The 13895-nt window shown below is 37.4% G+C and overlaps 1 protein-coding gene across 2 annotated transcripts in view; it reads right to left on the bottom strand.

Annotated features, from left to right (window-relative positions):
* Nucleotides 1–13895, bottom strand: part of LOC149579614 (phosphatidylserine decarboxylase proenzyme 3-like) — a 327375-nt gene that overhangs the window by 304933 nt on the left and 8547 nt on the right. For both annotated transcript variants that reach the window (XM_089786112.1, XM_089786119.1), the window contains one exon: nucleotides 42–66. In XM_089786112.1, the coding sequence (XP_089642238.1) occupies nucleotides 42–66 (25 nt within the window). The remainder of the gene's footprint in view (nucleotides 1–41; nucleotides 67–13895) is intronic.

The raw sequence follows: 13895 nt of genomic DNA, 5'->3' as shown, positions 1-13895 counted from the left end.
AATGCTTAATGGACTACAAGAACGGGTATAGTTCTACTCACAGATTTCCAAACAGGTTTCTCTGTGCTGTATGATAGGTATTCCCACAACATGCACAAGAAGAAGTAAAAAGTGTCAATAGTCAATCTATAAAGCTTCAAGTACTAAGAATAAGAATAACAGTAGACATTCCTTAGGTAATAATTTAAAATGCTACAAAATGAGAAAAGCTAGAGACTGAATCAAGACCGAAGGCAATCATAAATTTTGTCCCCTTTGTTTGAGAGTAGCATTAAGAGGACCTAATTGCATATGCTTTGTTCGTTAAATAATTGAGGCTGCATATAAAAAACTTGTACATGTCCTCTTTCTCAAGGTTAGTTGAGTACAACCCATGATACTTCGTTCTTGTTGGATAAAAATGTCCCAGATTTGAACCTAAATTAAACTCGTATCTCAGGTGTCCAAGCACAGGAACAAAAACAATAAAGATGCTTAAGAAAGGAACACTGCAAATCAGCCACGGATATTACTGTGGAGTTACCATTTTAGAGATTAAAAAGCAGTTAGAATGTGATGTCAATAGAAAATAGAGAAAACTGAGCAAAAGAAATGAATGTCGAGTAACCAACTAGGCAACATAAAAAATGAGAAGAATACATAAATTTTCATGCTGGCTTTTCTTGATGCCAACGGAAGCAGTTGCAGTACTAATTTCAAATTCATGTGTCCCTTGTAATTGATACTGTGCCAAAAGTGTCGAGAACTGCTTATTCCTTGTACTTTATTTTCCTCAACTCAGAAGTGACATATTGATGCATTGAAAGATAGAATCACATTAGGATTATAAGAAAGATAAGTCAGTTTCCACAGGAATTCTCTGATGCTTCCTTGGGTCTGCATATTGCCCCGTTTTCAGAAGAGATATCCTGTGATATAAGCCCTTCCGCTGGAGCTTTACTTGTCAGTATGGCTCTTAGGTCACAATAGTTGTCAATTACCCTTTCAGAATCACTTAATCTTCTTGAATTCCCTAATACACTAAACATGAGGTAGAATACTTAATTTGCAGATCTATAGAGGGAAGATAACAGCAGCAGATATATTGTCACAACAAGTTGTTGGTTAATTATTTAACATAATGTGATGTTCTGGTAGTATTTAATTTTATAAGAATGAAAGTAGACATTCATGTAATCATATGAAAATTTCATTTGTGTCATATATCAGATAAATTCTTGTTAATGTAAGACATTTCCGAATCTTTATCTGCCATGGTCATAAATGACATGTTTATTACTAACTTGCCGGATTCAGACCCTAGAGCTCGGGTCCATGTCGGGATTCAAGCCCGGGTCCGCAACAGGTCCGAGCAGGGTCCGTGTTTTGGGTCCGGGCGGACCCGCAGGCCAAAACACGGACCCTGCCTAGACCCGTCGTGGACCCGGGTGAATCCGGGCGGACCTACGACAGGTGGGGCCACCCAAAAAAGCATTAAAAATATGTTTTTTTAATTATTTTTTTTGCCAAACCCTAAAGTAAGGCCTATTAGATGCATTTCATTCATCTAATCTCTCATTTGCTTTGTCATTTTGCTCTCTCATTTTGGTGTGGCCATTTTGCAAGTTTGAAGAGAAGGTTGTAGAGATTATTTGTGGAGTCTCAAATCCTTCAAATAATCAATGTTGAGTGTTCTAGGTATGTATTTGATCCTTCCTTTTGCTTCTTTCATAGTTTGTTTTTAGTTTTTTTTTTTTTTATTGTTCTAAATTTTTATCAAATTTTGTATAAGTTTTGAAATATTTTTTTAAATTTGTTTTTATAGATTGCAAGAATCCAAGAATGAGTAGTCAGGGTTCAGTGGGTGGGGTGGGATCCCAAAGATTTAAAATTGATAAAGGCTCTCCTTTGTGGAAGTATACAACAAGAATTGAGCAATGTGCTGGTGGGGGAGGGTATATATGGAAATGCAATTTTTGCCGAAACCAATATAGAAGCTCCTATTACTAGGTTAAACATCATTTGATAGGTCCACCAGGTCAAGGGATTTCCATTTGTGAGGGGCCCCCAGAGGGAGGTAAAAAAGGGTTGCCAGCTCCTCAAATAGCAAGCATGTTAAAAGAACAACAAGAGGCTGATAGGTTAGTGTCAAAGGCAAAAAAAAATAAGTCAAAGCAAAAACCACCAACACCACCCTCTCAAACAATCAGTAGACCACATCCCTTCCTACCTACCCCATCTGTGGATGAAGATGAAATAAAAACACCCACATCTCGCAAGAGAGGCCCATTAGATACGGCATTTGAAAATGACAAGAGAGAAATTGCTAACATAAAAATTGGGTGTTGCCTCATTACAAATGGTGTTTCATTCAATCTAGTGAGATCCCCTTATTGGAGAGAGATGGTGAAAGCAATAAATGATGCACCTCATGGTTACCAATCCCCTGGATATGAAAAGTTGAGAACCACCATATTGCATAAGGAGAGAAAGAATGTAGAAAACCTCCTCAAACCAATAAGGGATTCTTGAATCTAAACGGGGGTGAGCATTGTCTCTGATGGATGGAAAGATGGCAAAAACTGTCCATTAATAAATGTGATTGCTGATTGCCCCAAGGGGGCAATGTTTTTGAAGGCGGTTGATTATGAAGGGCAAGTAAAGGATGCAAATTTTATTGCCTAACTTCTCATTGAATCCATAGAGTCTGTGGGAGCTGACAATGTTGTCCAAGTAATAACGGACAATGCTAAAGTTCGTAAGGCTGCAGGTGCTTTGGTAGAAGCACGATATGAGCATATCTTTTGGACACAATGCACTGTCCACACCTTGAACTTGGTGATGAAAACAATGGGCAGCCAAATTGAATGGATGAAAAATGTGTATGAGGGTGAGCAGATCCAAATGTTTGTGACAAACCACCATATGTCACAAGCAATTTTCAGAACTTTCTCCCGCTTGGAATTATTGAAGGTAAATTTTAAACTTTATTTAGCTTCATTTGTCATTTTAACTTTTGTGTCATACTTTACAAAATTTAATACATATTCTTAAATTTTTGTGTTATCAACTTATCATATTAACTTACAATTTGAATTAACATGGTAATAGGTTGCTGAAACAAGGTTTGCTTCACACACAATCGTCCTTAGACGACTTGTGAGGGTGAAAGAGGCATTGGGTCAAATGGTTATTAGCAACAAATAGGGTGGATGGAAGCAAGCTGATACAGAAAAGGCCAAAACTGTAAAGGATTTGATCGTGAGTGATGATTTTTGGAATAGGGTGGAATATGCATTAGAACTCACTGAGCCCATCATGTCTATGCTTCGGTATGCCGACACAGATGAGCCTTGTTTGTGGAACATATATGATGCCATGGACTCCATGCTAGAAAGAATGAAATCAATAAGTTTAAATTTTTATACAATACTTTATCCTTGTTTATTGAGAGATTTTTATTTTTTATTTTAATTAAGTTATTAACACTACATCAAGATAACTTACATGTACATCATTTGACATCCCAGGTCATTCAGAGGAAAGAGCAGGATCCTGTAAAGATAATAAGGCTAGCAAGTCTATATACTTCAACATCTTCTTTCATATCCTCTATATAAACACTCTGTTGTTTATAATGATCCTTTTGTTCATGATTCAAGGTTCAATTGTCAACTTCTAAGTTCCCAACTACTTTAATTGATTTAGCCGATAGGTCTTGGCATGAGACTTCCTTACCATTAGATATCTTAGTGTTTTCTGAGGGTTGAGACTCTTTCTCCTCCACTATTTCTCATTCCTCTATATCTCCTGTAGAGATAATAAGGCTAGCAAGTCCAGTTATAGTTTTCAACATTTGATTGTGATGTAAGAGGTCTAGATTATTATCAATTTGTTTGGGACTAGAGACTAGATTAGCTATCTTTATTGTTTTTATTAGACTTTTTATTAAGATTCGTGTTTCTACTATATTTTTGTATATGCCTGCAGAATTACTTGAAAATTTATCTAGTTTGCGGATGGAAATATTATGAATGTTATCCTCATATTTACTATAGCAAATATTTTATATAGATCTATTGGTTATGAGTTTTACAATTTTATTTTTTAATACTTTCTGTTTAAGATTTACTAAGATTTTGATGTTATTAGTTTCCTTATAATTTTCTTCCAAACCTATAAACTCTCCAACAGAACATCCTATTCGTTCTATAATGTGGAGATTAAGTAGTTCACTTGGTAGGTCTTTTAAAGATATCCATGTAGGCATAGAAATATCTTCTATACTTGTCTCAATAATGTTAGGTTCTCATTCGTTAATTTTACACTGTAACCTTTATAAAAACAAAGCTGATTTGAAATAAGATATGTTTTAATTTCATTGTTCCTACAATGGAGATAAACCAAACTCTTAGATAGAGTGGTTACTCTAACCCGATCGAGATTGAATTATTTTATCCAGTTAGCCAGATTTCAATTGAAAGAAGCAGGGTCATTCCAAAAAACGAAGACTCCATAATCCTCGCACTCTTTTCAAATCTATTCACTAAATTCATTGCTCATAATGAGTAATTGGTTGTCTAATTCATTTGATTTAATACCAAGCATGTGAGGGTTTAGAGTGGCTTCATTCCTAAATAAAGTTTCTTTTGGAAGTGCATCCTCTAAAGATATATTAGTGTTCCTAGGTTGAATGTGTTGAGCCTAAAATTTAGGAGATTCACTGGGATTTGATAAGTAATCTATTATTATTAATACTAGCTTGGATAACCACATTTAAAGGTTTAGGTGTTCTTAAATAGCTTGATTCATGTTATTTTTTGCTTGAATCACAACGACTCTCTAAGTTTGTGGACAATTTATTAACCAAATTTTTATTAGGCAAAACAATATTGTATGTTTGAGCGCTAGCTAGGCTAAAAGTAGAGTTTTTATTATCTAAATATAAATCGCTAATCCTACCTGTCCTTTGGGAATATATTAATGATTTAGAAGCTACACTATCCAAAAGAATACTATTGTTCTACCCTAAACGTTGATTAAGGGTATGAGGACTTACCTTAGCCCTAGCATGCCTCTTTAGAAATCTTTCATATTCAAGCAAATTTCTTTTTTGAATAGATGGAAAGTTGTTAGATTTCTCCTACTTTTCCTTGGCATATCTAGTTTCTGAAAAGAAAGAGAGTTGTCTTTCCCATGCTTCCGTCGCTACTTCTGTCTGTGTATAAATTGGATTTCTTTCTATCCTTAAAGCTTTGTTATCCAGAGATTTCCATGCATTCTTGTTCTTGTGAGTATCTTCCTTTAATTCTGACAAAGCATTATATTTTGCTGACCATATTGTTCCCCATCTAGCCCAGACTTTTGTTTAAATGGAGGAATCTATCCTGCTTTGCCTTTCCAGAAGAAGAGTAAGGTCCTCACAAGGATCTTTCTTGTTCACATGCTGTAATTTCTTATTCTTTTCGCCTTCTACAAAGTTTGTTAGGGCATCAAATTTGTTCAAGCATTCCAGAGGGGTTTGATATTTAAAGTGTTATTTGGAATTCAACGTCTGTCTTTTTGCACAACGTTCAAAGTCTCAACTGGACAGACGTCGTTCGAATTAATGTTTGGGCGAAAAGCCGTGGTACCAACTGAATTCATGGTCCTAAGCCTCCGGATTGCAACTAAAAATAGACTCAGAGATATGGAAAGTCTACGAGAGCACCTATATTGACTGAACAAATTGGATGAACAAAGATTAAAGTTCAAAGTCACACTAGACAGACGTCGTTCCAGTTAATGGTTGGGCGAGAAGTCATGTTACCAATTGAATTCATGGTCCCGAGCCTCTGGATTGTAACTAAAAATAGACTCGGAGATATGGAAAGTCTATGAGAGCACCTATATCAACTGAACAAATTGGATGAACAAAGATTAACGTCGCAATGGGTCATGGCATGATAAACATTTGAAAAGGATGAGGTTCCAGCCAGGCCAATTGGTGCTTCGGTACAATGGCCGCAAAGAGATAAAATCGGGGAAATTCAAGGTCAAATTGCTTGGACCATACAAAATCAAAGAAATTGGTGATAATGGTTCTATAAAATTATGGACCTTGGACGGGTGAGACATTGTTGACGCCATTAATGGATCGAAGTTGAAGATCTATCATGAACGGCAAGAAGGCGAGGTAAGGGGTGATACTAGCTGAAAATTAGACTTAGGTAGTTGCAAAAAAATTTAAATTTTAAAAAAAAAATTTAACTAAAAAAAACAAAAAAGGTCTCGCGGCACATCACACCCCGCGGACATGTTGTGGCCGCGGATGTGTGCCCCATGGAGAGGACAAATACAAGGGTGCATCACGCACGAATGGAAATAAGAGCAAAACAAAAAGTTTCCGTGGAGAAGAGTAGGGGACATTCTGTGGGGGAAGAAAGGGCACATCCCGCGGAGAAGAAGAGAAAAGAAACAGCCACATTCCGCGGAAAGGGATAAGACTTATGCAGCATGGCAGCGGGATAAGACATGTAACATAGCCGCAGGAAAGAAGTCGAATAAAAGAAATAAAAAGGGAGCCATTGCCATTCGGAGAATCAAAGAAGCAATAGAAGGAAGTATTATGTGCGCATCGTGGAAGAAGAAAAAAAAAGTGCCACGAAGAGAGAAGGAAATATACACCGCGGGAGAGGGATAGAGAATACTGGGAGGCTGAAGCACGACATTCCGTGGACAAGTAAAAGGAGAAGCAACCGCAAAACCTAACTATCTTTGCTGCAATAAAGACAAAACAAAAGACCATTGATCAGTTGGAGTATGCAGTTTGCAGGGAAAACAAGACAGTGGAAGGATCAGTTGAAGGAGAATAGTGTCAAGATGGACAAGAATGCAAGAGTATTGGCCTCAGGAGTCCTTGTTGCAAGGCCAGGAACATCGAGTAGCAAGAAGCAGAAGGTGCGTCCTAAAGTGCAGCCATCCACACAAAAGGCCGGCCTTTCTCATCTCATAGTACTGTTTGAAGGGCTGAATGGCAATGAGTGTCGCAGATGGTGGCAAAAAATGACCGACATGGACCTCATAAAACAAATAGTGATCCGCGCGCAAGTACATTGGGCAATTCAACTTTCAATGTTTTCCATACGATTGTTTCAGCCGATATTAAGAACTATGATCGAAACATACAAGAAGCACAGAAAAACAAATACATATGTATACAAGAAGCATCGTCTCATAGTCTCGTTCAAAGCCCACAACTTCACTAGGGTTCTTGGCATTCCTGGCCAAGGAGGCCGCAAAGTGGTAACTACAAACCACAAACTTCCACAAGAACGAAAGGAGTATTGGGTGAAGTTGGTTGGACACGACCTCACACCAAAGGAATTTGAGTCCATCATAAAGGGTACTAAGAGTCGGGGACTACGTCAAGACTTCATCCAAGAAGGCCATTGGCGATATATCATGGATGTGATAAAGAGCAAGTTAACCAAGGTGAGTAGGGCTTATTGCCCTACCACAGATTACCTTCATGAATGGCATTATGAATAATACAGTATATGATTGGGCAACTGTCCTCGTTGATCGAATGGAGGAATTCATGACATTGCAGCATCGCACATTCTATATGCCGCACCATGCTATCAGGTTGTTTCTTGAAGCAACACTCCATCAAATTCCAACGGATGAGTTTGAAGTCCCACCAAGAGGAATATTGGCACCAAGAGAACCCCCAGTATTCTATTGGAGGCATTTGGACACAAGTGGCACAGTGGTCAGCCAGAAGAGGGTAATACAGGGCTTAGATGCGTACGGTGACATTGATAGCAAACGGGAGGATACCATGGAGGGTAGTGGGACCGATTCAAAGGGAGAGTGTACCTCAGCAAAGGTTAGGAACGATGAGGCAGTTGGAGGGTCCCCACCTAAGACACTTTTCACTCCTCAGTTGCCAACTTCCGCACACTTGATAGCCACGATCCCCATGCCGCTTATTCCTCAATACGGCCAGAGGCATGCGCCCGTTGTTATGACTCCACCCACAACCATAGCAGAGAGCACAAATGTATCGGCTCAGGTCCCAATGGATTCAATTGCCCCAAATCTAGTAGCAATAGTTGCAACGATAGGGTTTGTAGAGATGCAGGCACCAGAGCCCGAGCCTCAAGTTCGACTAGACGTGATTGGCTCAGAGGTTGTTGTCACCATAGCTTCATCCCTATTAGCTGAACCCACAAGTGTGGCCCAGCCAGCACAGCCAGAGATCGAGAGTGTTGGAAAGGCCCATCCAGAGAGCGAGGGTGTTGAAGTGATGGACCTCTTCTTAAACAACAATTCCAACTCACCCCTGCAGATGTTGGCCCCTCCATTCAGTCCCCGAGGCGGTGAGAGTTATTCATAGGAGTAGCTACCATTCTAGCACCACAGGAGTTGAGAGTACCACAGTCCGAGGATGCACCCGAAGATGAGGAGATTTCACACCGGAGGTGGACATGGCTGCCATAGAAGGGGCAGAGATGGATGCGGAGCAAGATGCCAAAACTGAGGACAAACTGAATTATGGGTCGGATGAGGAGAGATCCATGGCATACATTAGAGCCATGGAGGTTGTGTTGGAGAGAGGTTGAATTATTGGGCAGCATGTTTTGACCCGTAGAAGGGAGTTGTAGTTGATCCAAGCCTATATCCAGAGGGGTTGTCCAGAGCATTTCCACTCTTGCTCTGAGGCCAGAGGATGGCCAGCCATGGAAACACCAGAGATGTTGGCTGATTGGACTATAGAACCTGAGTTGGGACCGTGCAACACTGCTATGGAGAAGCTTGCACATGAGATAGTAGGGGCATATAAAGACCTCTACAATGCTCATCGGCGTGCAGAGGCAGATAGAGAAGCAGAGAGGTCCAGGGTAGTCGAGGCAAAGGCTCGAGAGGAGCTAGCTACTGAGTTGGCTTGTCAGTAGGCAGCATGGGCAGCAGAGCGAGCAACGCTCTTATAGGACAAGGAAAAGGTTGAAAAAGGATTGCAAGCGGCTTAGACTCAAGCTATGGAGGCACCACTTCTATAGAAGCAGGTTGTGAAAGTTAACATACGGACACAGAAGGACTTACGTATACGCACCGATCAGGTTTACGAGTTGCACCAGCTGCTGAACACTTCAGGGACGAAACCTCCTCCCTAGTCTATGTTTGCTTCTGTATTTGTATGTTGTCTCCTAATTTTGTCAATTTTGAGTAGCCAAGAGACGACACTTCGTTTTTGGGGGGGATGATGTTGCTCAACAAACTAGGCAGTAGACCGTTATGGGTATAGGCACAGTTGTGTCGCTTCATGGCACCGTGTCGGATGTTATAAATGTGGCATACACTTATGTAATTGACATCATGTTGGTATTGAATATTGACATTATGTACAGAAGCATTTGATAAATGAATAATATTCTACCTTGTTAAGTTATATGTTTCTTTCCTATTCACCTACAGGCTGAACAGGGTTTATGTAATCTTCTAAGCTTATTGGCATTGGAGAGTGTTGTTTCTTCTCTATAGCAGCAGTCAAAGGGAGTGAAATATTCACCTAATATTACTTATTAGGTTGGCTTTATATAGAGGTCATCCTTGTGCTGATTAGAGGAAATTGCAGATTTTATTATCAGATTGCAGGCAAGTTGTTTGAGCAGAATGTGTTTGCATCCTTGGTTGATTATTGATTGTCGTACTTCTTTTTGGTGCACATACTACAGCCATACCCTACAGCCACAGCTAGGTACGATTTTGATGAAGGGCCCTAAAAATTCAATATAAATTAAAAGAAGGGATGCCTAGTAGCATCAGGCTTAGATGACTTTGTTGCTAATTGGTGGAGATTTCTTGCATTCTTGTCTTGCTTTTTGGGCCAGCACTTATTAAAAGGGCTTCTTCTACGACAACAAGTATGCCAGTTGATCATAATGAGTTTTCCTATAAAATAAAGAAGAAGAATGGTTGAAATCCTCTTTTTCATTCCTTAGTTGTTTAGTTTCGAATTCCAGAAGGTTTTATTTCAGCATGCATTGCTTTTTATGAAAAACTATCTCAGATCTCACAAAAAATGCAAACAATGAAAAGAACAAAAGAACAAGCATTGTCAGTTCAGCAGTTAGAACCTTAAAGGTTTCTTACATAATGCTAAAATGTTTACTGCTAGAGGGAACTAACTTGATTGCACAGAGGAGACAATGTCCCAAAAACATAGCATACAACAATATATATAGAAGGTGATTATCAAAAGAACATGGTAGAAAGATATGATGTATATCTCCAATTGCAATGTTCATAACCCAGACAGTGCTGTCTTTCGACAGAACAGGAGTACATATACAGTGCCAAGCAGTTGGTTAAGAGTACCAACCACTAGCAACTACACAAAACTAATTGGAAGTAATTGACATTAGATTGCCAACTAATTATTCCTTAACTAACATGTTTATTTCAAAACTTTGTTAAGACTGTCAACTACAATGTTATACATAGAAGAGGCACTAGATGAAGTGTTGGGATGTTTGGAACCTTTACTAAAATCTTCAGTCACTATATCTCAATAGACCATGCAACCTAAGATATTTATATTTTTCTGTGTCTTTCAAAGGATAAGGTTCGAGAATTTGAAATTCCTTCACTAATATCTTTATGATAAATTATATGTTTGCAAAATTAGAAACTTTTTGATAATAATTAAAGTTTTTCTACAACCCAATAGTAGCGTTACTCAGATTTTTCTCATTGATATCTTTTTACATAAATTAAGCAAAAATATAGCATGTCAGAGTCAACTTCTAGCTGATGATTTTAATTGTGAAATCTGTGCCACTAAGAATGGTTTCTGCAACCTTTACATGTATGTAATTTGCAGCAAATTTGAATTTGATATGAACATTTACCAATCTAAGTGAAGATTTGATGTTGAAGTGTGCCACAGTGACAATGATGGAAAGAGAATTCAGAAAATATTTAAAATATTGTAACCAAAGGGTCCTGTACTAAGTAGTTGTGCTAGAAAAATAGCATATCCTGCGACTTGAGATTAGATCCTCCATTCAAAAGACTGACGGCTCTAAAGAAAGATTGCAAGTTCAGAAAGGTGAATAAGATATTAAGAAGTATTGATGAGAGGCTGGATACTCTGAAGATGAGTTTTTTCAAGAATGCAGATATTAGAAGAATTGCACTATTTGGGAGAATGCAGATAGAACTAGTACAGTTGCCTACAACAAACTAGTCCAGTGCACCTAAAATTGCCACATATGATGAAGAGCACACAAAAAAAACTGAGAGGGGGGTGGAACAATATTTTAAACTTTTAAACACATGAAAACCACATAAAATAAAGCAATAGAATAAAGTGCAAACGTCAACAAGAACACCAGATTTCACATGGAAGACCCTTTTGGGTAAAGAAACTGTTACATCCCAATTTTTAACCTAACTTGAAATATAGCCGTTGAGGTTCGCATGAAGTCAGATGGCAGTTTAATTTGTTATATCTGGTGAAATGGTACGATAGTTAGCCATTATGATTTCAAGTGAAGATGACATGTTAGTTGATTGTTAATCACGAATTCATGGAATTAAGAAGATGGTTAACCGTTGTGATTATTTGAATAATTTATTACGATTTAATGGTGGAGAATTTCCTTGTAGGGAGCCTGTCAGTGGGGCGGGAAACATTGTCAGAAAAGAATTAGGTAGGAGCATCACCATCACTGGGCAAATGGGTAGAGAACCTAGCGACTTGGAACAGAATACATTTGCAAGACCCGCATGAGTTATTTAATAATTAATTTAATTAAAATAATTGAGTTAAAATATAAAGCATATCTCAAAGGATTTTAATTTATCTTTCATCATATTATTTTGATAATAATTTATATTCATGCAATTAAATATATAAATGATTTAACAACATTATAATTTAATAATTTAAATAAGTGATTATAATAATGTTCAAAATATAACAATACTTGGAATTATAATATTCGAATTATAATTTCTTATTTTTAACTGATTAATACTTGGCATGAAAATCGATTTAATATTTGACAATTTGAACTGTATAATTGTTCAACTTTATTTTTCCAACCTTTTATTTATCTTTCCTTCTTATTCTTTTCCTCTTATTTTCCTTCTTTTTATAAATTCGATTTGTTTTGCATTCAAATGGATTCTTGTAACTAAAGGAAGCCAGAGAGTCGAGCCTCTCTTTCTTTTATAGAGTCTCATAGTCGTATCACAACACACCTTTTATTCTTCACCTTATTTCTTACTCATTGCTGCTGGTGGCTCTCAAGAAACTGAGAATAGTTCTGCCTGCGATTTAATCCGACTGTGAATATTTTCAACTGAGTTTATTGCCTTTTATTTTTATTCTCCTTCACGTTTCTTGCCGTGGGAATCCAAACCAGTAGTGGAGCCGAACTCCCAATTTCAGAGCAACTCAAACAAAATTGAAGTGTCAAGTAAGATTGTCATTGATCCAATGTAAGCCTTCTTATTTTTTTCTTTGTAATAATAAGCTTGTCGGAAATCATAAAGTATCCGGAAACTGATAGTAATACAGAGACTCGAAATCTTTTATTCATTTCCATATCGCATGAACTGTATCTTTGTACCACATAGCATCAAATTCATAACATTGATATCTACTTATTTTCAGACCCAATTTCAAGGAAGAATATATAGATTTTAGAATATGGATACTTAATCATGAAAGCATGTCAATCATGAGTCAATAATTATCTCAGCCCAGAATTTATTACATTCATTTATATCACAGAGATGAAATATTATCATGAATCCAAACTCCAAGGAATTCACTAGGTAATATAGGTGAAGAGGTGTTAAGCAATATAGTGGATATAAACTCGTGAGCACCTAGGAATCACCGGCACGGTAGCCTGAAATGGTGAGGAGGTGTAGAGAGTCTATACAAACAATTCATGCAATTTCTACTAAGTCCAATCTGATGCTCGTTTATTCTTTCTTTACTCTCATTTCTCATTGTTAAACCAAAGTTAGTGCTCTGCTTTGTATGTTTACCTTTAATGATAGTTCATGACAGTGAATGCTAATTTTATTGTCCCATGTCTTTTACATATGAGTGCATCAGTTTTTGTTAGTGTCATGCTATGTAGGATTGTCTAGACAATTTCCAACACCAGGTAAAGTATTGTAACTCTTGATTTGTTTTTCACTTAGTATAATATCTATTTTCAATCAATACATAATGATAGGTTAGAGAATGAATCATATATGTCCCAACTCTTTTCTTTTTTGATTGGATATCCGTCATTAGCCGGCTAGGCATGATAGTTGAGAACAATATATATATATATATATATATACACTAGTTGTTTTCCTGATGTGCATAAGAGATCAATCTTCGAGTATCCTTGAGAATGCATCATTTTTGAATTCAAATAGTAGTGTTTAAAAACCTGATTATTTTTAAATGAATCAACTTCAATGCCCATGCTATCACAATTTTCCGAACAAATTCAGAATACTATTAACACTGAGAAATTCATCAGTAGAGAAGCCATGAAAAGGTGAAGAGGTGGAGTTAATTAATTAGACATTCAATTTTGAAATCTTTAAAGAACATAATTATGTAATCTCAAAGTGTGAAATGCTGGATGTATGTAATCTTCTTGAAAATTTGACAAAGTCGTCTGCTCTGAGAATTTCCAAATACATGGGACTCACCCAGTTGTGAAGCCAAGGAGATGGGTGATGAGGTGAGAAAAAGGAATCATCAATAATATGAATCAGTATCAAATGTGACATAACAACGTTTATCATTTTTAATATGAATTAATTAATAGCTCATGCTTATTTTTGTTATTGTGATCTCTTGTTGCCAAGTCGTATGGTGAGTTAATTACCAGGAAGCCCAATGGATGGCA

The sequence above is a fragment of the Cupressus sempervirens genome, chromosome 1, assembly GCF_028749045.1.
Source record: "Cupressus sempervirens isolate cs-2001-9-10 chromosome 1, ASM2874904v1, whole genome shotgun sequence".
NCBI classification, from domain to species: domain Eukaryota; kingdom Viridiplantae; phylum Streptophyta; class Pinopsida; order Cupressales; family Cupressaceae; genus Cupressus; species Cupressus sempervirens.
Note: the sequence above shows the minus strand (reverse complement) of the source record. Positions and strands in the feature narration are given on the sequence as shown.